The sequence below is a fragment of the Aulonocara sp. 'chitande type north' Nkhata Bay genome, linkage group LG7 (assembly GCF_057382095.1).
Source record: "Aulonocara sp. 'chitande type north' Nkhata Bay isolate Kocher_YH1m ecotype deep benthic linkage group LG7, A_spYH_male_GT1.1, whole genome shotgun sequence".
Classification (NCBI taxonomy): domain Eukaryota; kingdom Metazoa; phylum Chordata; class Actinopteri; order Cichliformes; family Cichlidae; genus Aulonocara; species Aulonocara sp. 'chitande type north' Nkhata Bay.
This window is the reverse complement of record NC_141350.1, coordinates 5793734-5821165: the sequence shown is the minus strand read 5'-3', so window position 1 is coordinate 5821165 and position 27432 is coordinate 5793734. Positions and strand designations below refer to the sequence as shown.

The following is a 27432-nucleotide window of genomic DNA, read 5'->3' as shown; positions in this document are numbered from 1 at the left end:
TACCGGCGGGATTTTTCAGACAGCTCAGGTTTACATCCAGATTATTGCTTCATATTCTTCAGAGGTGAAATTGTACATTGAGCCCATATACTCACTGTCACTTCAAAGGCTTTGTTGTCAGCTGAGGGGCAGCAGGCAGAGACTACTCTGGCTTCCCCAGAGCTCTTAAAAATTCAGGGAGAATAGCAAGTTAAACAGAATCTGCTCTGATTGTTCACTGGTCACAGGCGGGTAGTAATCCAGGTCTTAAATAGCTATAAAGATTTTTGAGTGGAAAATAGACTCACCTAATACTGACCTGCTACTTACTCTTCTCACCCTCTTTTCTTGCTCTCCTAGTATTGACGCTCTGTTCTCTCAATCCCCGAAACAATCTTCTACTCTACTCCACAGCCATACAGAACAGAAACCTCGGTTTCTCTTCAAGTTGCTGAAAGTAATTTTGGAAAATGAAGGTGATGACTACCTGAGGCAGGGCAAAGGAGAAGTTGACTCCACAGAATGAGCGACGCGAACTGACATGTTTCCCTTAACAGGTGAAGTTCACGAGTTTACAAGTTGGACTAAATGAAAGTTTCACCCCAATGATTGACTCCTTGCTCTGTATTCATGTTTGACCTTTTAGCCCCAGGGCTGCAAAACAGACTTCTGCAAACAGAGAGAAGCAGGGGGTGTCTGTCTTTTTGTTCTTTTTCTTGCACAAGGGTTGACAAGGAATACAAAAAAAAAAAGAAATTTCTATTATTCTGAAAAGAGCTTTAACTCCATAGTGATGTATTCATAAGTGTCTTTATTTACACCAACAACTGACGGTGTGATTTCCCAGGCACAATTCAGCTGCCTGACCATAATTTACACATTTCTGTTTTTCTTACATAATAATAAAATAAGTAATTCTTATAAATAACCGGGGTGCTTAAATCTGAGAGGAGAGGTTTGTGTTTTGCTCTGACCTGAATACAGCACTGAAGTTGCTGAGGGCTGCAAGCTTGTCTGAGCTAACAGGATGAGGTTGCGAGGCCAGACTCCCAGAGATGCTCAGTCAAGTATAAACAACCACATAGTGTTAGTAGGATGGTGGACAGAGAGAAGAACGATGATTTCATTTTTAGGTTGACTTTTAAACTAATGTCCAGTTCATTCATCTTCCAAGGGTGGCTGGGCTACTGCCACTGCCATGTGTGGATGTGAGGACAGTATTTTGTGTGCGAGTGTGTATTGTTCACTGGGGTGAGGTGTCAGCTGACTCACATGTAGCTGTGTGAGTCAAGCTGCTGACAGGAAAATGTAGCAGTAGAAAGCTGATACAAGCTTTGGCTTTACTGTCATTTAGATAATACCGTGAGCACACAGAAACACTTGCTCACTCAGTGCATACGGACCTCTTCTATATGCCAATTTCAGCACATTGAAAGCCAACATGCCCTTTTTCCCCACATGTTCAGCACTTTTTCAGTTTTCTCCACTGATGTCCACAGATCCCACTACCCATTTATGACAACCTTAACAGTACAAAGCTTCGCTTTATGGCGGAGAACAATTTTATTCCCTTTGATATGGAATAAAACCTCAGTTTGATGTAGCTTAACGGGTCTGTAGGTTTGTAAAATATGCAGAGTTCACATTGATCCTCTTTTAAAAGAAATCTCTTGGCAACTGGAGTCTGATAATATTCTCTTTTTTCTACTTGTCACGTTGCCCGCTCCACAGCTCATGCACCTATTTTCCTCGCAGCTGGAACTGAGAGGGCAAATGTTAATGTTTCCAGAGTTAGGTTCCCTGCAGTTTAAATAGGAGGCATGCAAGCAAATTCTACCCACAAATGTCTGTGTGTGTGTGTAGTACCCCACAGGTGCGGGCTCCCACAACCCCGGAAGGAATAGAATCAAGGCAGCAAAATAGGAATCCCCCGCAGCATATGAATGAGCACAGAGTGCTTGAATAAAGGGGACGGATATAGCGGAGGACATGAGTGCGGCTGGGTGTGTGGGTACCAACAAGGATAATATCAAACCCAGAGGGAAAGCAGCCTGCAGCAGGACACAGGTGCTACTTTCTCTGGAAGCATCGCACACAGGCAGCATTCTCTCACTGTAGCACAGACAGCAAGAGGTGAAGGGTGAGAGAGACAGAGTGAGAGAGCTGCATGTCTTGGCACATTGAAATGATGGAAGGCCACCACCTGCAGAAAGACCAACCCGAAGTGGAAAACCCACACTGTGGGAAACTGAAAGAGACACACAGGCTTCACATTTCAGATTTTTAAAACAATGGTGTGAAAAGAAACCTTTTTGTTAACCAGGCTTTAGTTTTTAAAGGTACCGTTTGGAAGACCTCACCCATGTCAGTCGACTGCAGTGAACCGAATTCTGTTTTCTGTTTTCTTACTCCTCCCAAATCAAAAGCTTTATACTTTTGTGGCCGCTACAGAACAAAAAGATCAAAGATGCTACATATCTACTAGGGGTGCAACAATACACAAAATTCACGGTTCGGTTCGGTTCGGTTCGATACTTTGGTGTCACGGTTCGATATTTTTTCGATACAAAAAAAATGTTCATGCCTTTTTAATTTGTCATTTATTAAATTTTCACGGCACATTCCGCACCACATCTCTGTGCGTTCATCATTTGTTTGAAGCCAGCTCACTTCCTGCAACTACTTTTCCGAGAATACGTGCTTCTTTTGTGGTTCGGACTCCTTCTGACATTTCTTTGGAGGTGGAGGAACATCACAGTAATTGCTTAAAGGAGCTTCTTCGACATCTTTAAGAGTTCTAAACAAATGTCTGTCCTCCTCCTGAAAATCTTATGTATGCAAACACGCGTGCAACTTCTTATCTTGTGCCCGTTTTTTATTTTGACAGCGAATGCACACCTGCGGACCACTTATGTGCAGCCCTGGTTATTTCGCTTGTCATATTGCAGCCACAGAAATTCTTTTGTCCATGAAACCATAAAGCTGCACTTTCTTTTTGCCTTATAGTCTGATTTGTCATAACTTTTCCGTTTTGTGGTAAGTTTTTCTTTGGCTGTCACTTCTTCACCCTGACCTGTCTTATTTGGCTCAGCAGAACTAAAATATTGTGGCGAGCTCAGACAAGGAGGAGACGGAGGTATCGTTTGGTCTTGCTTCCCGTGAGCTAGCCAGGGAGCACAGCCGTTTATTGACATCTGCAGAAGAACACTGCCGCTAGCTAACTGCTCAGCGCGGCAACAGCACAGCAACAACAACAACAACACCACCACACAGGGCGCCCTCTGACCCCGGAAGGACACACCGTCGCAGCGAGAGGGCGTCACCCGTCACTATGGCAACATAAACAAAACATAACTGTACAAACAGAACCCCGAACAGCCCTGACCCGCTACATAGCCCCCACCTAAGGGGTCAGTCGTCCCCGACGACCCCATTACCCCACACAAAGTCCTGCAAATGTCCAGGTGCCTTCTTTTGGCGCACCGGCCGGTCACGACCGGCGGGGTAAAAGTCACTCGGGTCAGAACATGGGGTGCCACCATCATCCCGCTTCTGACACCAATGTGGCGAGCTCAGACAAGGAGGAGACGGAGGTATCGTTTGGTCTTGCTTCCCGTGAGCTAGCCAGGGAGCACAGCCGTTTATTGACATCTGCAGAAGAACACTGCCGCTAGCTAACTGCTCAGCGCGGCAACAGCACAGTAACAACAACAACACCACACAGGGCGCCCTCTGACCCCGGAAGGACACACCGTCGCAGCGAGAGGGCGTCACCCGTCACTATGGCAACATAAACAAAACATAACTGTACAAACAGAACCCCGAACAGCCCTGATCCGCTACAATATATATCCTGCTGCTTTTACGCACTCACATAATGCTCAGCGATTCTCTGCACGATCAACCTCTCACATGTTTAAGCTTGCTGCAGGAGATTTTACTTGTCATGTTTGCATAGTAAGCTAACGATTGATAAGACAACGTCAGAGGAATTGGTGCGCAAATTATCATCACTCACCAATCAGTGCTGTGCTTTCTATACACAGTTCGCATGATTGCAAAGTGAAAGCAAAAAAACAAGCGCAAATTCAAACGCGATTTCAATATGTCACATATTGACAGTGGCTCACCGATGCCAATGACATAATTACCCAGCTACATTTCCGAAAGAATGCAAAAGCATTGACATAGATTTTTCCTTCCTACAATAGCCCGACGGGCAGGGTAGCCCGTCTGAAAAAAATCGCTAGCCCCAGGACGTCGGGCTAGCGATTTTGCGAGCCCTGTATCTGATTGAGGAATCACTCATCTTTGGAAAAGAGAGTTTATTACAGAGAAATGCCTCTTTCCAAAATAAAAGCTATACTATCCGCTTCTTCTGGGCTATATTCTCAGCAGCATAAGGAGAATCATGTGCTAACAGCTGTCTAAATGACTCGGCTAAAGTTAGTAGCATGCTTGTTGTTTTTGTCTTTGCACTAGGATGATGTAAATGTGCAGTCATATTCCTTGTGTTCCCACTAGTGCTTTCAGGTTAATCTCGTTGAAATGACCTTAATGCCACAACACAGCAAATCTCCGTTAACGAGCTACCGCCGATCGCCCTGTGCATGGGGCTAGACGGCCAACACATTAACGAGCTAACTGCGCTAACACACTAGTTCCCACCTAGGTAATTGAGCATTGCATGGCACATCCAACATACTGTTTTACTTTAGTCCATGACTCGCTTACCTTCAGGGTCATATGTCACATGAAAACCAAAATAATTCCAAACGCCAGATCTGAATGAGGGTGGGGGGGGGGGTCCATGTTGCAAGGAGAGCTTAACTTCTGTCTTGCTAGCTTGCCCTGCGCTCTTCCTTCTGACTATGCTGTCTGTGTTGAGCGCTCAGTGGATCTGCGCTCGACAGCGCAGCCTAGGCGGAGTAGTCGAACGCAGATTCACTGAGCGCTCAACACAGACAGCATCGTCAGAAGGAAAATTGATAAAATAAATTACAAATGTTGTATTGTTCGATACATATGCGTACCGAACCGAAAGCACTGTATCGAACGGTTCAATATCGATACGAATATCGTTGCACCCCTAATATCTACCCGTCGAGCAGAAGCAGGCAACTGCTGAATCACCTTTAAAATCCACCCCTCTCTCTCTGCAGCTACTTTCATCTGGGAAAGACTACTGTGCCAATATTTACCCTCATTTTATCTCAACGCTGATCACGTCTCTCTTTCCTGCGTTTTCTCTTAACTCAGATCTTTCATATCTTGAGTCTGAAGGTGCAGACACAAATTAAAATTTGCCTCCACGGCAACTGAACACCTATGAGTTACCCGCCCCTCTGCCTCTCAGTGGTCTCTAGCTGCATACACAAAACGGGATTAGGTGGAACGGTGATGTCAATCTCCAAGATTGTATGACGACTGATGGCAGGGCAACATGACCTCTTCCACAAGCCAGTGCTACATAAACTTAATAGTTTGCATTTCTGAGAATATGTCAGTTTGTTGGAAGACATAATTACACATTAATTAATGTAGATTTATGAGTACTACATTATTTCTTTCCTGTTAAATAAATTCAAAAAAGAAATGATTGTACCTCTAAGCATAACTGAAACTGAATAAGGTGCAAGTCTATTTGCAGGGTTACCACTGAGAGACAGACAGCCATTCATGCTCACATTCACACCGATTACCCTAAAATATATGAGTGCGAGAGGAAACTGGAGTACCCAGAGAGATCCCACACATGCAAATTCCACACCGAAAAGGCCCCAAGCTAGTCGTGGATTCAAATCCAGAACCCTCTTTTTGTGCCAATCTTTGTGTTTGCCACCAAAGCAGCAGTGCAGTCCAACACTGGCACAGGATGATGAAGAGGACACAAGAATCATCCTTTTTATCTTCTGGTCATTGCATCTAAGCATAATACATCAAACCCCCTTAAAACATCACAACGTGGACCATGAAGTAAATTATAGACAATACACAGCACCTATAGCTACACAGCAGCAGAGAGCTGCCTGCTTGAACTCAGACATACAACGTGTACAGCAAACACACGTAAAGAAGACCGAACTGAGGGTCCAAACTGCGATTCCCACAGGTACAAACAGCTCTGACAGTGTAAAAAACTATTTAACGTTTCTATAACCTAATCAAGCTGAGCAAAGCCTTCACCTGAATGAGCATGTCTGTCTGATCAGGGTAACAAGCAGAATCCACTTCAATCTGTGACGACTCGGCTTAACATCAAGGACGCTCTGCTGATTGGATGATTTTTTTCTCCCCCCAGAGCAGCAGCTAGTTTTAAGGGCACTCAAAGAAAAACAAACTACTCCTCTTTGCGTGCAGATTCGATACACGTATGTGAGAGTGTGTGTTTCACCTTACAAATGTGCGACCTGAAAGCAGATTAGTGTGGAGAGGCAATATAATCAGCAATCCTCCAATTCTAAGCAAAGAAGAAAAAAAATGAGAGGGCGATAGAGAGGAGAATACAAGGTCTATGTGTGTGTTATCCTGCTGCATTGACCCTATTTGCAGAAGGGTCAAATCCCACACTCAATTTTTCCATCACTAACATGAGCTTGTTAGGTATGGAAAACTGTTGCAAACAAAAAGTCTCCTATTTACCCTCAGGCGTGCGCATTCAAAAAAGATCCACAAAGGTACAAAACTGCAAAACGTTATGCATAAAAACATCGACACTAAGCTGGGAATTGAGTTCCTGACAAGGACACTGGCTCTGGAAGAGGCGTTGACACAGTTTTTGCCTACAGCTTAGCAGTTTTAACAAAAAAAATTAAAAAATAATAACAAAAAGTCTGATAAAAGCTTTTGTTCATGTGTGACAAGCTGCAAAATGACTCGGCAAACACAACTAACAGTCAATGTAATAGTAATTATTTTGCCGTTTAAAATTCTTTTTTCAAAAAATATCTGTGAGTTACACAAGTACGCTTTGTTGTCACTCATGATTATACTCGATTCTATTAAGCTGAAAACAACAGAGATGTCTGGAGATTGCGCGGGAATATTCTTCCAGCTGCAAACTGGTTTATTTCTAAAGCAGAACGCTGACATCCACACTCTGGTCTGAGGGAGACAAAAGCAGTTAGTCACACTTTGCTGCCGAGTGCACAACGATATTATATTATAAGAGGGCAACCCCTGAAGAGTGTGACAACAGTCATCATGACAGCAGGCTCGTTTATTTATTTTCGTCTTCGCCGGCCACATTTACTAAGCTTTTGAACAGGACATGATTGTTATTGCTCAGATTAAAAGTGTGACCTTTAGTAAGTCACACAGCCTTTTTTTTTAATGAAAATTGAATCATATATCCTGATGTATAGGCCACGCTCTAACATGACAAAGTGCATATATTAACATCTACTGCATATTATAATGTCACTGCTGTTTTTACTTTAAATGCCCTTTTAGCAGTTTTATACATGCATATAATTTCTCTTGCCAGTTCCTATTGTTTTTATTTTGGAGAGAGGTGAGCCAGGAGCCACACATTTATTTGTATGGACTGAATGATTTCTAATGCACAGCGCAATAAAGCGTGAACTCTGCATCACTCTGAGCAAAATGCCAAATAATTCCACAAACAAAGACACAACCTGCTTTGAATTAAGAAACCATCCGTCTTGTTATATGCAAGTGTACAAGTGTATAAACACACACAATATGCAAACAGATCTATCCATCTACTTGCCAGACCCACATTAAATGCAGCACATTAGAAATATTGCTATATGTCCTCCAGCACTAAACATATACAAGGCCTTGGCTGCTTTCTCCTTCTTCTTTGTGATCTAGAACAAGATCACATGATCTGAAGAAAAAAAAAAAAAAGTGCTAGACCAATGCATTATACCCATCGGCTTATTGCCAGTTCTCCTGTCCTCCCCAACAAATGTAAAAATACCTCATTTCCACCGGCGGGGCAGGTAGCAGCAGCCTCTTTGACAGAGAGATAATAGAGTTGAAGCATTCTGCTCTGCTGAAGAAGGTGAATCTCCATGCCAAATGCACCTGGATGGAAAGCTAGCATTTGTCCCACGTCTCATTTGCAAATGTAAAAACGGATGTAAAAACAGGGAGTGGAGATGCATGTGTCATTTTATTTTTATTTTTTGCTTTCCCACAGAGGACAGAAGTGAAAGAGAAGCAAGAAGAAAATGTAAAAGCAGGAGGGAAATGGCAGATAAGAGGGTGGAGGAGGAGGTGGAAGAAAGCATGGTGACATAAGATGTACCTCTGTGAGATGAGCTTTTAAGGATGTCCAGTGGGCACCGTCCTACGAGTGAGCAATAACACTAAGAGAACAAATGTTTTGTTCAGACGTGTGCTTTGATAAAAAATTATTTTAAGATAATTAGTTCTCTTTATTTTATATGCCTTTGCTATCCTTTGCTATCCTTGTCTTTTTGCTGTTGCTTTTATACTGTTAGAGCTAGCAGAAGGAAAATCCCGGATGACAAGCCAGACGGCTCTTAGCATTGATATTCCGCCGAGTTAGATATTGAAGGCTCAGCGTGACGTTTTGTCCTGGAGGAAGGAATTTATAGCAGTGCCTTCAGCTGCAGCCTTTACCGTGTTGGATACTGGGAAAACTGCCTGATACAGTGGGTGCTGAAATTTAAGAGTGAGTGAGTTTCTCATTCGGTATCTAATGGAAAAGACAACTTGGCCCAAACTCGGTCAGGTAATTCACATCGGTTGAAGCCGTAGGCGAGAGAAGTGGCCTATTAAGGATGCAGTTCCAAGGTGGCGAAAATCTAGCTTTGACAGTTAAATATTACCTCCCTGATTTAGTTTGAGTTGGGGGGAGGGTTACATTTTGTATTACACTGCAAAACATCCAAGCAAGATATGTTGAGTGAGAAGTTTTTTTAATATATAAATGCATAAAGATTCACTCGTGAAAGGTTTTTGTGTGGAGAACAATATGAAAAAGTATACTGAATTCAGCTAACATGGTGAGTATTGCACTGGCTTACTTTAAAAAATAATGTAATCCTCTAAAGCTCTGACACATTCTTACTTCAAGAAAGATCCTTTTTATAACTGTTTAAAAAAATTACGGCTATAAACGGTCGAGTGTGCGCAGAAAACGTCTAGCTGCTCAGCTTGTTTACCATGTTCTTGCTTCTCTGCTTTCAGCATGACAGCGTGCTTTATATCTTCTTGTATACAGCTAGAAGAAGAGCAGCTCTTGAAAATCAAAAGTTATCAATAAAAGAATTTAAAAAAAAGATTTGAAAAGGAATCTTGCAACATACGTTAACGTCCACTTCCGTGGCTTTGAGCTTTATCCTCTTATACAGCTGAATCAGCAGGATTAGTGTAACTGAGGCTCAGAAAAGAGGGAAAAACTCAAATTTTGGCCATTACATGATAGCAAATTAAAAAGCTCGGTTAGTGAAGGGATGTTAAAATTCAGTGCACACTGCCGGATCTCCACTCAAAGCAAGCATGCACAGTTATGCAAACACAAACAGAGCCCCAGAGTAAACTGGAAACTTTCCTTTGCTCTTGAATACCTTTCCTCATGACCGGCCACAATAGGAAAATGGGAACAGTGTTTAACAGGCCTCGGGGAGCAATGCCGCGCTCCTTCACAAAGCGGCTCACATCAAGCTGCTTTGTGAATCAAGCTGGGCAGCAGGCCTTCGAGACAAAAGACAAAAGAATGACAAAGTGCAGCCCTCGTCCTCTCTCTTTTTCTTGCTCTCATGTCCTGTCTCCTTTGGCACTCCAACACGTAACCAAAAAAAAAAAAAAAAATTATACATAGAGGGAGACGGATATAAAATATGACAATGTAGAAAGGAAAAAACCTTAAGAGGAACCTTTATAATTCAGCTTAACGAAGCAAAAAGTTACAAAACTACAAAAGCGTCATATTTGAAAGCTGTCAGCAGGGTAGCTCCATCAGACCAACTGTGGAGCAGTGAGGAACCTTATCGTAACTGCCACATTTTTTTTATCCTTTTAAATATATAGCCACACATAAAATGCAGGATTTATAGTAATCTAAATGGTGGGAAAAGTCCTTAAATGTCAGAGTGAAGCAAACCTCAGACTCTCCCCCTCACTTCACCCGAGAAGCTTTCATAAATTTGATGAATTCCTAGCCCACCTCCAGATCTTCCCCACACTTGTAAATATTCATAAGTTTATGATGAATAGTAAAAATGTGCAAGCCAGTGCTTTCAAAAGAAAACAGGGAATACAAGCGAAAACTACAAAGAGAGTTGCACGCAGGGACAGTCAAGCTTCAGTCAATTTGCTCTTTCATATCAAGTGTTTCCATTTTCTGGAATTTTCTGCAGGGCTTAAAAAAAATAGCACTCAAAGCTGGTTACAATGCAACCAACACCTTTGTCTCCATAAAGTCAGTCTATTCCATCTCCAAGGTTTATCCATCTCTCTCCTCTGATCCCTTCCCTGCCTTTGTTGCAAGTCGTCACAGCCTCCGGGAGAGGTGACCTTTTCCATTAACCACCGCCACAGAAAGCTCATTCTGAGCAGCAGGGAGCGCACAGACACACACTCTTTGATGATTGATTGAAATCCTGCAAGGTCCGGATCGCTTACAGTAAGGAAACACCAAAGCTGATACAGCCCCAACACGGCACAGAAACCCCATGAAAGAAAATACTTTTTGCAGAGGTGGGGAGTAAAAAGCGGAACCAAACCTGAGCACGGAAGAAACTGACAAATCCCATCACGACAGGGATCACGATCGTCTACAGTCGATACTGTAGCACTGAAAATGGAGCACTGTAACAAAAAATAATTTCCCCCAGGGATCAATAAAGTATTCTGATTCTGATTCTGATTCTGATACTCCCACCTGACATCTGTCTTTCTGGCTCTCGCTCTTTTCTCTCTCTCCGTTTCTCACTTCTTAAACTCACCAATTCATTCTGATTCAAACTCACCTCCCCTGTGTCTCACAGCTGTGTCCTATTAAATTGTCCAAATTGTGTGGGTTTTTACGAGTCTCTGCTGAGGAAATTAGTCTTAATTAAATCTTAATGGCGTTGTTTAACAATGTGATTGGAGAATTATTAGATACCCCCGCTGTATAATCTAGCTACACCTGAATAGGTTTCTATATATTACAGGAAAAGCCTTTCTTTAAGAAGGTAGCCTGACTGGCAATGTATTTGTGGCATAGGTCCAATGTTTTGGGAAGGGAGGGACCACCCCCTTTCTTTTGTATTTGTGGTTATGTATGTGTTGATGAATGAGTTAGCGTGAGCGGTAGGTAGTCTCATCTCTCTGTGAGAGCACACTGATAAAAGTAATGGTAAATGGCCTGTATTTGTCTAGCGCTTTACTAGTCCCTAAGGACCCCAAAACACTTTACACATTCAGTCATGCACCCATTCACACTGGTGATGGCAGGTACATTGTAGACACAGCCGCCGCCGGACACTGGCGCCACCGGGCCCTCTGACCACCACCAGTAGGCAATAGGTGAATTGTCTTGCCCAAGGACACAACGACCGAGACTGTCCAAGCCGGGGCTCGAACTGGCAACCTTCCGATTACAAGGCAAACTCCCAACTCTTGAGCCACGATCGCCCCATAAAGAAGTAGCTACAGCAGCTATTTTGTGTGTCTAAGCAGCCCCGGTATGAGTAAACTGTTAGTATCCAGCTGTACGCTGTGCTCGCCACCTCCTAAAGGAATAAAGCAATGTTGGTGAAAGTTTCCGATGCCTTTCTGTAGCTCTCCACTGTGCTGAGTTGACCCAGAGAGAAAGCTAGTTAGCAGCTTTGACCCAGACTAATGGTAGGAGCCACAAATCTGATGTATATACAGAGCTCCATGGACAGCACAGGCAGATTATTATGAATGTGCACCAGAAGCACTAAATGGCTTCGGTCATGAGTCATAGCCACATCCTCCCATGATGCATCCTGCTGCATGTCCCACCTGTTGCATGAGAAGGGTGTCCTTCTTCTGCCCAGTCGCTCCTCCCCAATTTACCCCACCCCAACCGGCTCCCCACCTCGCCCCAATCATAGCAAGCGTGCCAGTGGGCAGACAGTGCCATCATTCAGCTGCTTCCTCTTCTGCTCGGCTAAACACTGGGCCTAAAGTGCAGACGGCAGCGAGAGCGGGGAGGTGTGCACTCACAGACACATGCAAAAACACACACGCAAAAAGAAAAAAAAGAAATAGAAAAAACAGACTACATCACACATACACACTTGCTCCCTTTTGCACAAAATCTCTCTGTTTCACTCGCTTACTCTTGCACATACACAGTCAAATCTCCTGCGGCAAAGCTGTGGCAGCGGGCCAGAGATCTCATCTGCATGGGGCAAAGCTGGTACCTTGATGGTGGCTCGTTAGGCAGGCCAACACAAATTTCATTAACCCTGAGGTTAACACACTCTGGACTTGTGTTTTTTCCAGTGCTTTTCACTGACCTATCAACCCGACCTCTTTCATTTCTCAATTCTATATCCGCATCTGTTAAATCTTACATGCAACACTTAGGAGTCATGAAATGCACTGTGGGCATGTGAATGCAACACATGCTGAGTGTGAAATATCTTTGAGCTGTTTTACATTCTGTCCAGCAGCACTGTGCAATTGCTTTAGCATTAGAAAGAAAATGCGAAATGAATTGCAAGAGGAAGCCAAAAGTGTTACTGAGGAAATACACAAATTCTGACTGTGTGTGCAAAAGGAAATGTAATCAAATTCATGTACTGAACGCATCAAAGGTGTAGGGTATCATTTCCCTCCCTTAATCCTTCTCTTGTCTCCACCTTTAACAGGCAGATCTCACCGCGTCCGAAGCACATCGAGGATGCAGTCTGAGCTGTTACAGAAACAGTTTATCCTGGCTGCGGAATAAGCCAAAGAAAGAGAGATTTACTGGGTTGGACAAATAAGCTGTGGGGCAGATTCATGGTTGAGCCTGTGGCAGTTACCCCAGCTCCCAAGACGCAATCTAACAGATGCCACACGGGTATACTTTTATGACTCAAATGGAATAAGATGTCAAATTAAATGACAGTTTCATGCATAATGTTAATTGTTACATTTAATTATCTCTCAATAACGGTGAACAGAGGCAGGAACATTTTGAGATTCCATTTTCAATTTTCAGATCACAGCAAACGTCCACCTGGAAATTGAATTATGTGCTTGTATACCTTCAGAAACAGTTCTATCTGGGACTGCAAGAATATAAATTGCAACAGTAGTCCGGCTGCAATTTCATAACTCAGTGCTTTCAGATTTTACTTTGATGAAAAGTGCCCGAGCTCTTTCGCAAAGAAACAAGATACCAAAGTAATCTCTAAAATCCCAACTACCCAGCTGGGTTCACACCTGTCCCTCACTTCAACATGCTCAAACCATTCACCTGATGCAGACCTGCACACTGCGCTCTCGCTGGGCTCGACTAAATTAAAAAAAAAAAAAATACACCTAAGATATAAAACTATAAAAAGTTCCATAACTGCTTTTTACTAAGCAGAGGGTGTATATCTCTGTTTGTTTGCTTCTTTACCAACAACTATCAAAGTGCAAGTGGGCACTGTGGATAACTGCATTATTTAGAAAGCTGAAAAGGAAGATATATTATTATATTCACCACTACATGAATAAATGATGAATAAAAAACTGCTATCTATGTGTTTAAGATTTTAAATCCTGATAGATCACAAAGTCTCTATAGAGTGCAAATACATTTATTAACTTATTAATTTTTTTACATTTACATATTTTACCTCATTATACAAATGAAGACGCTGTCATTCCTTTTGTGTTAAGGTGTCGACTACTGCTTGATTGAGCCGAGGCTCTCAACAGAGACGACAGCATTCAGTCAGAATCTTGTACAGAGAAGTGAAACCCCACTACAGTTTCAAATAATACTGTTCCAAAGGACCATTTACATTTTAAATTACTGATAAATGCCTATGTTTACTTTAATGTTGTTTTAATTGGATATATTTTTATCTAGTCACTTCTTTATTTTTTTGTATTCGGTAATTTCAGGCCTTCATGTAAAAGCAGTGTCTGTTACCAGTTTGGTGCAAGAGTGACCAACCATAAGAACCTCAAGAGCTAAAATTAGGAAAAGTGACACCGGAGGGCATGGTTACCATGACAGCAAGCCAACCTGAGCCTGCCGCTGCCGAGATACAACAACAACAAGCTAAATCAAACTTTATGTCCAACTGCAACTACATCTGAATGCTTGAATGTGATTATGTATGTGACTTGGTTAGTTTTTTCCCCCCTCAAGATTTATTACATTTTTATGACAACGCATCTATAAGATGCGTCTGTTTTAATTTCAAATTCCATCTAGATATTTAATAGATTCATGCTTCCTGGAAACCTATGAATGCACTTGTCTTCATAAAGTAAGCGCCAAGCACCACATGCGCCTTTCCCATATGTTGTCTCCATGGGCAACCAAGCAGTCAAGCTGTTGAAAATCCTGAGATTTCCTCCTCTTCGACTTCCTCTTTATCCACGGTGATGCAAGGAAAGGTATGTTTGGATTATGTGCCGTTCGACAAACACAGGCACCACATCTGTGTTTATATGAGGGGTGGCTGCGTGTATGCACATGCATGAACCGCCGCGTGTGTAATCGCAGTTAATCAATAGAGGGCTGTATGCAGCAGCAAGCTTTCCCCCTTTGCCTTCTCGCCCATTCCAGTGGACCTGTTGAAGCTGGAAAACAGGGGGGGCTGCTGTACGACTGGGTGGCTAGGTAAATGTGGCACTCATCTAATATGCACTGCTGATTTACCTGCCAAAACACATCTTCATTAAAATTCAGATTAAATAAAGGCCAGTCTGGCCAGTGTGCCGTCATAAAACTATTTAATTATACCTTTTGGCTTTCGTCATAATCATAGGTGCAACAGCTAGCATGGCTTTCAAGAAAATACAATTAAATGCCCTAAGTAACGCTCATATATTTACAAATGTCTCAATAAAATAAAATTATATTTCTTTGACTGGTCTATTCAGTATATCATAGTCAATCATCTTATTATAAAGATAGAAAATAAAGATTGTTGGGTTTGTAGATTCCCTACTACTAATGGGATATGAGAAAAAACCTCTTGGCCAACAGTTCCTTTTTCAAATAGAGTCCAAAGGGTCAGAAAAATGCTACAAAGAGTCTACTCATGTTTTATCCCTCACTTCACAAGCTACATGTCCTATGTGCTTATAGTGACAGAATCAATAGCTCACTTCATGCTTCCACCTTACAAGCTTTAAAAATCACAAAAAACCTAAGTGGACTGCCCATCGCCCTGTTGCCGCTGGTCTATCACACAGATCCATCCTGTATTTAATAATTTAGTGATATAATAATTTAGCACGGTTGTGGCTGACTTAGTGCTCTGAATGACGACAACCCTGAACCAAAGAGGCCTAATGACACTTCTAATGCAGATGCGGTCAGATTGAACCTGAGCTGATCTTTAACATGCCAGCACTCCTGCGCAAGGTCCTGCGCCCATGTGTGAATAGCACAGTTAATACCCCAGTGAATTCCCAGTGAGCAGGTGGGCGTCACATGTCCGACCTCCTGCCTTCAGCACGAGAACAACGCTTTTCCACAAGTGACAATACATCTCACTCCAAGCAGACCAGTGAAAAACAGCTCAGATAAAATATCCAAACGTTCGAATAATTTGGTTTACTTATGCCACGCAAAAGGTAAGTCGCTGGGTAAAACCAAAACAGAATCTTGCTCAAGGCCACCAGCACCCACTGAGAGCACTTTTCTTTCTCTGCAACACAAAGACTCTCATCAGACAGAGTTCATCCGTTCTGTTTCCATGTTCAAACTGGATTCTCACTTTTCTGCTTTTTTGAGAAACTATGGTGATACAGCTTCTCACAACATTAGTCACAATTAAGCTGGAATGGCCTCCGCTGGGCTCTTCATGCTTCTGTTTCTCAAAGCCCTGCTGGTCATACGGCAGTAACACTTCATCTAGTGGATGATGAAGAACGAACAAGAAAAAAAAAAGAAGGAGAAGATTGGGTCAAGATAAATCTAATTTCCTCCAAAATACAGACGACCAGAATGGAAATTTACCAGTGTCACTTCATATCGAAATAATGTCGTAATCAGGCCAAAAATGAAATTACATTATTTCTACCTGCCCCACCTCACTGCTAAGAATCAATTGAAGATTGTGTGGGAAAAAAAGAAAAAAAACTGGCAGCCCAATATGAATATTTACACACTTCATAGAGCCCCATTTCCAGTAATGGCTACATCTCACTTAGAAACCCTTAGTACGAGAAGGGACATGTTATTCATAAGAGGTTAAGTAAGTTGACCTGCTCAGATGCCTACTAAAAAGGAAGACAGTCAATTAGACACATAGATCGGCACTGCAAGCATAACAGCTTCCTTCCTCACCAGACAGCCGCAGCAGACACGTCACAAAGGCAGTTTATTAAAGGAACCCTTAAAAAGACGAGCATAAGTATATTGAAAATATCTGTGTGTGCTGAGGTCCGTGATTTCACTCAATGAAAGGAACTGTCATGCTCTTGGGCTAATTAATGCAAAATCGGGAACGACATGCAGCAATAGCAAAAATAAATAAATAAATCACAGGTAGTGAAGAGCTTCCATATATGTGAACACAGGTTATGGATACAAAACCACGAGTGTGAATATTTTCAATAAATGTAACCACACAGCACTGGCTCACCCCAGGGCTGTGTGCTCAGTCCACTGCTCTACTCTCTCTACACACACGACTGCACTCCTCGCCACCACAGCAACATCTTTGTGAAATTTGCAGATGACACCACAGTGGTGGGGCTCATTTCCAAGGGAGACGAGTCTACGTACAGAGACGAGGTGGAGCAGCTGACGTCATGGTGTAAGGCCAATAACCTCCTCCTCAACACTTCAAAAACCAAAGAACTCATAATAGACTTCAGAAGGAAAAAGGCAGAGATCCAACCACTAATCATAAATGGAGACTGTGTAGAAAGGGTGGCAAGCTTCCGCTTCCTGGGAGTCAATATAGAGGAGAACCTTTCCTGGAGTGTGAACACCTCCGAGCTGCTGAAAAAGGCCCAACAGAGACTGTACTTCCTGAGAATTCTCAGGAGGAATAACATCACACAGAAACTGCTGGTGTCCTTCTACAGAGCCACCATTGAGAGTGTTCTAACTTACTGCATATGCATCTGGTACACTAGCTGCACAGGGGCTCAGAGGAAAGCACTCCAAGGGATCATTAACACCGCCCAAAAGATCACTGGCTGCCCTCTCCCCACACTGGAAGTTCTACACAACACCCACTGTTTTAAAAAGGCCCAAAACATCATAAAAGACACCTCACATCCTGGCCACTCCCTGTTCGAACTGTTGCCCTCAGGCAGACGGTACAGGGCAATCAGAGCAAGGACTAATAGACTCAAACACAGCTGTTATCCAACTGCAATAACACATCTGAATACTACAAAAAAATGTCCATCACGCCACTCTTGTGTTAATCTATGCACGGTCTGAAGCATGTGTGTGGGAATGTATGTGAATGTTTTACTGTTATATCTTATTAGTATTTTAAGTATTCTATCTATTTTATTTATTGAATTTTATTGTTTTATTTATATTTTGATATTGCTAGGGATGATGCAATGATCGGGGACCATTCTTAATTTCGTTGTTCTCATGACAATGACAATAAAGTTTCTGATTCTGATTCTTTGTGAAAACAGCAGTTTAATATGCATTTTTTTTATTCCTTGAGTGATCTGCAGTATACCTGCAGAGTACAATAATATTTGCTTCATAAAAGAGTCAGTGTAGGAATACTTTGCTGGGCATTTACACTCAAAGCCCTGACGCAACTTTACAACTAACTTAGCAGCAGTAAATAAATGATATTGGCAGTCTCCAGCCCTCCATATGATTCAGGATTCTCATGATCATAAACTATATCTGGTCTGTCACTGGGGAAACCCCAGCACTGAGATCAGACACAATGGAATGATCCTTGTATGTCAATCAGCCATGTGTGCATGTGCACGGACGGTGCCCACAGTTTCAAGGACATCATAATTATTGCATATCACTTTACACAGACAGCTGCAAGAGATACAGGCACACCAGCACCCAGCGTTAAATCTGAAGTAGGCTCGCCAGTGGTGTATTAGTTCCAGTACTTTTTATCATCAGCCATTCCTGTAATGCTCAGCATCATCTACTGTTACAGCCAGCCGCTACTGCTGTGCACTGTGGATAAACGCAATCAAGCCTTGGTAATAAGAAGCACAACAGCAGCAGGTGGAAATGTGCCTCTCGCTGCACTGCCCACCTTCTAATATTTTTCAGGCGTTGCTGTGACCTCTGAAGCCACCTTCACAAGCACCACTTTGATTATTGATGTTGAAGGTGAGGGCCTGACTTTGGACCAGGACACATAAACAGGTGCTTTTTTCTTAGCCTAGAGAAAGAAAAAAAAGCTCTGGCTAATTTATAAGACATGCTCTATCACTAAAGCACTTCTGGATGGATGCAAACTGCATTTCGTTGCCCTGCACCTGTGCATGTGCAATGACAATAAAGTTGAATTCTAATTCTATTCTATTCTATTCTCACTCTCTCTGTGAGAGTGTTACTTGTTGTAGTAGATCAGGTTCTACCGATCACAGCAAACAAAGGAGAGCAATGTGTCAAAGCCAGAAGAGCGTTTGTTTCATGAAAACATCTGAGCTACAACTATGTGACTGTTTAGAGACTGTATGGCATTAAAATCTTACTTTTCCTACCCATCCTACAGGAGCTCGCTATTCTAGGTGTTAACTTTATAGCAGTGTTACTTTAGTTAATGATTAAAACAGTTTTCATAAAATGATTGTTAAATGTTTGTTTCCGGTACTCCTCTTAGAAAACTTGCATGAAACGAACAGACAGGTTTCTCTTAAAAAATCTACCTTTTCCGTAGTTGAAGTGTAGTTTGATAGTCTTGCCCTGGTTGATGTGCAGGTAAGTGAACCAAACCGCCGAGGTGAGCAGTACCAGCAGCAGCAGGAGCTTGAACTGCTTCCGGATCTTCTTCACGGGGAAGCGCAGCATCCTCGCTGAAACATCCTCCGGTAGGCGCCCGGTAGATGGTTAAAACGAGTCCAGAAGGCTGCTGACTGTTCGGGCGCTGCTGTGTTGTGTTTCTGGGCTGTTCGCGCCTCTGCTGAAGGACTACCTCTCCCAGTTACAGCGACGGCATCCCTGCGAGTGTTAACTACAGCCCCAATGCGCGTCTCGTCCTCCCACATCCACGGGGTGCCAGCAGCGCCAAACTCGTTGTATCCTCAGATCTGGTAGCAAACACCTCCGTGGCAGTCATCGTTTATGAATGCAGTCCGTTGTCTCCCCTCCCCTACACGAAAACCGCGGGTTCAGGCTTCCCTGCTGGAGTTTTACAGGCGTCCGAGAGGAAGCGGAGGAAAAAGGGACTGCGGATCAAAAGCCGCTGAGTTCTGCGACCGTGGGAATAAAATAGCAGTCCGACGATAATCTACGCAAATCCCCTAAAGCTCAAGCCCATGCTGACACCACGACGGTTTTATCGGCTACTCGAGGATCATCCCCGACCACGGCTTTAGCGCAAAGTATCAAAGAGTAATAGGAGAAGTGTAGTTTCCGAGAGGAGATGTGGTCGCACTTAGCATTTCTGCAGGTGGGTCATTTAATCTTTTTACCGCCGAGCACAAATGAAGTGAAGTGGCCGTCAGTGAAACGCGGGCTACTGCCAGAGAAACCTCGAGGTAACTGGACTAGGAAGGGGGGAAAGGTCAGGGTGGCAATCGGCCAAATGTCACAACCCTCCGCGCTCCATCTATTGTTAAACACAGCGCACACAGAGAGCCTGGCTTCCAATCGATGGCAGCGCGTTCAGCTGGAGCGCGTTTTTATTGAAGTCCGGGGAGAGGAGGGGCGATCAGCTGTCATCCTCGTACTCGGGTGGGTTTAAAGCCCAGCGACGAGTAAATATTACGAGATGCAGATAAAAAACTGCTCCATGGCGGCGTAACAAAGGTGGGTTACTCAAAAGCGACTGTGCAATAATTTGAGGTCCGGGGAAGAGATGCCCATGTGCTCTGGTTTCTCCGTTGTCTTCACGGCAGGTGCATTTTTTTTTTTTTACCTCATTCTCCCAAAGTAGGCTAGCAGCACTGTCCGACTGCACAATTAACACAAGAAAGACCACAAGCGAGCGAGCACTTCACCAGGATTAAACAAATAAGCACAATACGTGGCACTGCTGGGATGCACTACCTTGTGTTGTTTTTTCTCTCATGAGCTGTTTTTCCCATTAAAACGCCGCAACAGCATCATCAGACCTGCGTGTCAACGAGCACTGGGAGTAAAAAAAATAAATAAATAAAAACCAGCTGAGGTCCAGGAAGGGTGTCGCGGAGAGCCCAGCAACAAGCTGAGGAATAACCGGGAGAGAACATGGTTTTGTTTTGCTACAATGAAGGAGGGTATCTCCAGTCCCTGCACAGCTCAGTACGCCCATCAATTGAGCATCTTACGGTGCAGAGCAACCTAACCTGAGAGGACGAGGAATGACAAGTCCGTTGTCCAATTACAAATACGCCATGGGCTCAGAGGAGGCGGGTCTACTTGTTTGCCTTCGCCGTTGCTTGGCACTCACACGATCCAGCATCCAATAGCTGAACGACCATCCTGAAACTTGTTCACCGTTCCTGTTTTACCATATCCCCCCCAGAATTCAAGGACCCATGTTAATTAGATGAGCAATGATTAGTCGCTTTTCAGGAAATGTAGAAATAACTCGCCAAATGAAACCGCACAAATGGCCTTTGGAAGATTAATTAAACCACTGTACACCGAAAAGGGGAGGAAAATCACATTTTATTCTAATTTTGGTGTTGGGTTTGTTAATTCCTTCAAAAATGTATTTCTAAATCAATTAGTTTCAGTAACACTCATTGCACGTTTTTTCTGATTAAAGCACACATTTTAATTCCTCGACTGGAGATAAATTTCATTTGTTTGCCAAACTAAATTGAAACAACGTCCCAGTTGTTTCAAAGAAAAATGATTTGGTCGGAATTACGATTTAAAACATTCATCGTAAGCCTAATACTTGAAGCGGAAGTGAGAAAATTACTAAATACTTCAGTCATGTCATTACGAGGTTGGAAACCTTGTGAGCCATCTTTACAAATTCTCTAGACAGCCTTTGTGTGTGAGCTGTGTGGCGACACCCTGTAGACCAGTCATGACGCACGCTTGACTGCCCCCCAGTGGTCAACGATAAAAAGAAACTATAATGAACGCAACACTAATTTAAGAAATAAAAATAAAAGAAACGATTGCATATGTGTGAAAAAGTTTCATGACTTGTTGTTGCTGTGAGGGGCTGCTAATTATTTATATCTTATGAGTCCATAGTGCATACTTTTGTGTGTCGTATTTAATAGTTTAGCTACAGATTTTCTTAATAAAAGTGCTCAGAGGTTCTTTTATTACAGCAGGCCCCGCCCAATGAATTCAAATTTCAAGTTTTAATCATCGTGGTAGAATTTGTCAGCATAACCTGCTCCAGGGAGGCTTTGGTGTACATTTATTAGGCTGTCTGGAGTTGACTGCCCTTAAAAACTGTTGTGTTTGCATTGTAATGCATATTGTGATTTCCCTAAATCTTCCCTCTGACAAATACCCTCCATATGGTAACATTTAAAAAGACTCAAACTAAACCTGAAACTAATAAAAACTTAACTAAATCTAAACAGTTACACACAAAGCCACTCTGGAGAAACCTAAAGTGAACTAAAAACAAAATCCTGAAATGAAATAAAAGGGTAAGTAAAGAAAAATACAAAGTTTTTTAAATGTTTTCACAATAAACTAATTGGAAACAGGAATATTTTTGCAGTTAAGCTAAAAAATAGTTCAAAACAAAAACCATTACGTGTACTTAAAAAGTCAGTATGAAAGGAAAATGTGCACAAAAAAGAAGAAGAATTCTATAGCAGTCAAAGCTAATTTTACACCGTGGGGCACATACAGCCCACACTGTTCTTAAGTGGGCAAATGAGTACATTTCCCCTTTATGTCAGCATAAAGATGTTTAACTACACATTACGTCCCTTAAGTGTTTTAAAATAAGAAACAGAAGTGCAACTTCAACAGCATGTTTCCGTTTTTCTGGATGATAAGTGTGTAAAATTACAGAAAAGTTCTGGTAGCTCGACGCCCAGACTCTCTGTATTTATAAAATACAGTGGGGCAAAAAAGTATTTAGTCAGCCACCGATTGTGCAAGTTCCCCCACCTAAAATGATGACAGAGGTCAGTAATTTGCACCAGAGGTACACTTCAACTGTGAGAGACAGAATGTGAAAAAAAAAAAAAATCCATGAATCCACATGGTAGGATTTGTAAAGAATTTATTCGTAAATCAGGGTGGAAAATAAGTATTTGGTCAATAACAAAAATACAACTCAATACTTTGTAACATAACCTTTGTTGGCAATAACAGAGGTCAAACGTTTACTATAGGTCTTTACCAGGTTTGCACACACAGTAGCTGGTATTTTGGCCCATTCCTCCATGCAGATCTTCTCGAGAGCAGTGATGTTTTGGGGCTGTCGCCGAGCAACACGGACTTTCAACTCCCGCCACAGATTTTCTATGGGGTTGAGGTCTGGAGACTGGCTAGGCCACTCCAGGACTTTCAAATGCTTCTTACGGAGCCACTCCTTTGTTGCCCGGGCGGTGTGTTTTGGATCATTGTCATGTTGGAAGACCCAGCCTCGTTTCATCTTCAAAGTTCTCACTGATGGAAGGAGGTTTTGGCTCAAAATCTCACGATACATGGCCCCATTCATTCTGTCCTTAACACGGATCAGTCGTCCTGTCCCCTTGGCAGAAAAACAGCCCCATAGCATGATGTTTCCACCCCCATGCTTCACAGTAGGTATGGTGTTCTTGGGATGCAACTCAGTATTCTTCTTCCTCCAAACACCACGAGTTGAGTTTATACCAAAAAGTTCTACTTTGGTTTCATCTGACCACATGACATTCTCCCAATCCTCTGCTGTATCATCCATGTGCTCTCTGGCAAACTTCAGACGGGCCTGGACATGCACTGGCTTCAGCAGCGGAACACGTCTGGCACTGCGGGATTTGATTCCCTGCCGTTGTAGTGTGTTACAGATGGTGACCTTTGTTACTTTGGTCCCAGCTCTCTGCAGGTCGTTCACCAGGTCCCCCCGTGTGGTTCTGGGATCTTTGCTCACCGTTCTCATGATCATTTTGACCCCACGGGATGAGATCTTGCGTGGAGCCCCAGATCGAGGGAGATTATCAGTGGTCTTGTATGTCTTCCATTTTCTGATGATTGCTCCCACAGTTGATTTTTTCACACCAAGCTGCTTGCCTATTGTAGATTCACTCTTCCCAGTCTGGTGCAGGTCTACAATACTTTTCCTGGTGTCCTTCGAAAGCTCTTTGGTCTTGGCCATGGCGGAGTTTGGAGTCTGACTGTTTGAGGCTGTGGACAGGTGTCTTTTATACAGATGATGAGTTCAAACAGGTGCCATTCATACAGGTAACGAGTGGGGGACAGAAAAGCGTCTTACAGAAGACGTTACAGGTCTGTGAGAGCCAGAGATTTTCCTTGTTTGAGGTGACCAAATACTTATTTTCCACCCTAATTTACGAATAAATTCTTTACAAATCCTACCATGTGGATTCATGGATTTTTTTTTCACATTCTGTCTCTCACAGTTGAAGTGTACCTCTGGTGCAAATTACTGACCTCTGTCATCATTTTAAGTGGGGGAACTTGCACAATCGGTGGCTGACTAAATACTTTTTTGCCCCACTGTATAAGTTTATGTTAATTCACACAAAATGGTTTTTTTTTAAACCAAAATTTCTGTAGGTGGTGAAAAACAGGAACATGTTTGCCATTTAATTGTTTATCTGTTACTTAATTCCTTCGGTTTAGCCTGAATGGCCACGGGATCTTTATCAGCAGGAAATGAAACGTTAAACGTCCAAATATTTATGTCCTCCTTCACATTTTTCAGCTTTCCAGTGGATCAGATTGGAGTCTTTGCTGGGCCGATTCTAGACCCTTACCTTTGACACCCCCGTTCTATAGTTTTGGGCTTTGTCAGTTTGGTCAACACAACTGGCAGAGGAGGAGGCTTTGGTGTGTATACGTACTGGTGGCTGGGACTCAGCTGCCTTCAGAAAGATGTTTTTGTCTTTTAATACCTCAGAAATTTTTAAATACTGCTCTTGTGGGGTTTTTTTAAACAAATAAAAATGAAAACATCCATTAAATCAAAACTATAACTCATAAAAGAAAAGAAAATCTAAACTGCAATAACAAAACTCTTTCTGGAAACTAAACCAAACTGAAAACGAAGCATCTTGCTGTCTTTTTGGATCCACTGCTAGACTTAAACACAATGCTGTGTTCATTATTTAGTGGCTCTATAGTGTAGTGAGTTACACATATACCTATCAACCAGTTCATCTGTGGAAGTAGACACAAATCCCTTGGGGGTTGTATCAGAAAGGATGTAAAAAAAAATAAATAAATCTGGCAAATCAAATATGTGGAGCTACCTGCTGTGGCAAACCCTTGTGCATAAGGCAGCAGCTAAAAGTAGCTTCTTCTGCAATAGTGATTATTTCCTACGGTACATACCATGTTGAGTTAGCTTGGCACTGGGATGGTGGGAATGATAAAAAGGTATAAAACCATCTCAGTCTGGCAGGTGGTATCAAAGAAAAGGTTGGGGGAGCTGTCGGTCTGCTCACACCCACACAGCCTGCAGAAGATGTCTAAGTGACAATATCTGTGGGTGTGAAAGAACAAGGCGTGTACACATGTGATATATGAAATAAAAGGAGCCTCGCATAAACCTCTAGAGAACAAGTCGCCCTTTTGAATGACAAAATACATTAAACATGTTGTTTATTCCCAGCAAGATGTAGTTCCAGTCAAACAGCTGCAGCTATAGTAAGACGCTGATGCCATTATGAATCTAGATAGAGATCAAAGGACACAAAATCTGTCCTATCATATTATGACCTCAATTTAGTTTGTCCTGACTGTCCCTTCTGAATCAGTTGGATCACAAACCATAATCCCCTGTCTCTGTGGATTAATAATGTAATCTTCAGAGCAAACACTGAGCGTAAATGAAATGTTTAGGTATTCACCTGGGCTGTATTGAAATGAGTGAATGACCCCAGTCAGACATCATTCACGCCGAAACAAAAACTTCACAGCGTTCACCTTGCTTGGACTGTTGCAGTGAACATTGAAGGTATTTCATCACGCGCACACACGGGGTTTGAAAGTCACCCGAAGTATGTAATCAAGTAGTTTCCTGTGCTTCCTTTTTTTCCTTTTCCCATTTGGATGCAGGAGATTATCATAGGCCTTCTGAGGGACATTCTTCATTACATTTGATCATCTGACTCATTTTTGTGAGGCTTGAAGTAAAAACCGGTCTCTTTTGTGCTATAATCCCCTGTTTGTCTGTTCTTCCGTTCTTTCTTTTTCATCCAAGATCAGGCAAGCATCCAATGAGCAGCAAGGGACCTTCACTTTTTTAACACATATTACAAGTGAACAAATTGTCACACAGCACATGTAGCTTCATTTAGTGACGACTAACACAAAGAAGAAGGTGTAGACTGGCTTAGTAAACGGTTTAAAATGATCTGAAACATGCAGTCGGTCAGGTTTCACGTTTGTGATTTCTGTTTTGAATTTAACTTGCAGTGATTTTACTTCTGCAGGAACATTTGGCACCCAGTCCCACCCTGCAGGGATCTCCATGAATCCTGGAGGCAGATGAGCTGGTGTGCAGTGCAATGATATGGACAGAGAGGGTATGTTCAAGGTGGGGACAGATAGAGGTAGGTATGCTGCTGTTTTGTACGGTATTGCAGAAACCATGCCCATGGGGAAGAGTCAAGGCCCAGTAGGCTGTGAGGCACTAATTTAGCACTGAAGTTAGAGAAAACTGAACCACAGGGTACAACATCACCAGGAGCTTGGTATGCAGAGGGCATTATCTCAGAATATGATGATGTTTGCAATTTGAACAAAGAAAACGTGACACAGACGAGCAAATGAGGAGAAACCAGCCTCTTTGTCAAGGGTGCCATAGTTTTAATCAGCAATTCTACTAAACCAGGAACTGCAGCTTTTTAGGAATTTCTTTCTTCGCACTCACCCAACATCTGCTTGTCTATCTTTGACTGTCTCTGCACATCTGTCGGCCTGCCTGCCTGTCTGTCCACCCGTCCTTCAACCTTCATCTCCTTCAGTCTCTCACAAACACCCCGCCTTGTTGTCGTCCAACCTTCGTTTTTTCCTGGGCAGCACAGCAGCCCACAGGCTTTGATGAGAGGTCTAAGCTAAAATGTCACAGGGATTAACAGGTTTTGCCTCCTGCATCCCTCCGGATCAGTTCTGGCTGCCCTCTGTGCCTCAGCTTCTTCCCCCCCAAAACAGGTGCGGATTGGCATTTCTTTCTGCTCCTCTGTGTCCTATTGAATTTATTTCCAGAGAGGGAGGTGGAGGGAATAACATTCTTCCATGTTTATAGATGAGTAAAAGAGGAAACAGGGTATGAGGAGAGGTCAAGTGAAAGGATGAGGAGGAAACAGGAGATCAAAATCCTTTGAGCAAAATATTTGAGTGAAAATTTGTTTTCTATATTTCAGTTCAGCTTTGATTATTCACTTATTTATATCATTTTGATAAATATTGAATCTTCCTTTACAACAGATGCACAGAAACAGATGTGTGCCCTCAGAATATAAATGCAAAATAATGGAAAAGTTGTCATTTAAAACTCGACTTTAATTTTTACATCGAGTCGCTGCACAGAAGATGGACGCAAGCACTCTGCAGCTGTCTTCTGCAGCCATCCAAATACCGTTGTCTCCAAATGAGTTGTCTCCAGAGATGTGCGGCTCAGAGGGGCCTTCACATAGATAGAGCTGTTGCCATATTAAGCGGCAACAGCAGTGTTCTCTCTGATTGCTTCTGCAAAAAGTTAAATAGACCTAAACGCCCACACAAGTCCACCCTCTATCTTTCCACAAAGATTTTTGTCAGTTGTGGAGCACTGCTGCAGTGAATTAAAGAGCAAGCTACAATCCCATGTGAACAAGTGAAGAATCTAAATACAGAAACTGTAAAAATAGCTCTGCTGTCAGTGTTACGTTAGCGGTGAATGTATCAAAGTGTGAATTCTTCAGTGCTCTTAGTCGTGAACGGTTTATCTGAGGAGAGGGCACGCAATATCAAAGGACATCATCAATGTGATCTTTGATGTGCTGAATATCGTAGCTTCTTTTTAAAAGTACCAACTTCTTTCA

General features: G+C 42.6%; 1 protein-coding gene across 1 annotated transcript in view; it reads right to left on the bottom strand.

The window, feature by feature from the left end:
- Positions 1-20551, bottom strand: part of b4galnt4a (beta-1,4-N-acetyl-galactosaminyl transferase 4a) — a 155326-nt gene extending 134775 nt beyond the window's left edge. Inside the window, exon 1 of the mRNA XM_086298183.1 lies at positions 18976-20551. Within this exon, the coding sequence (XP_086154309.1) occupies positions 18976-19117 (142 nt within the window). The 5' untranslated portion in view covers positions 19118-20551. The remainder of the gene's footprint in view (positions 1-18975) is intronic.
- Between the last annotated feature and the right edge of the window lie 6881 nt (positions 20552-27432).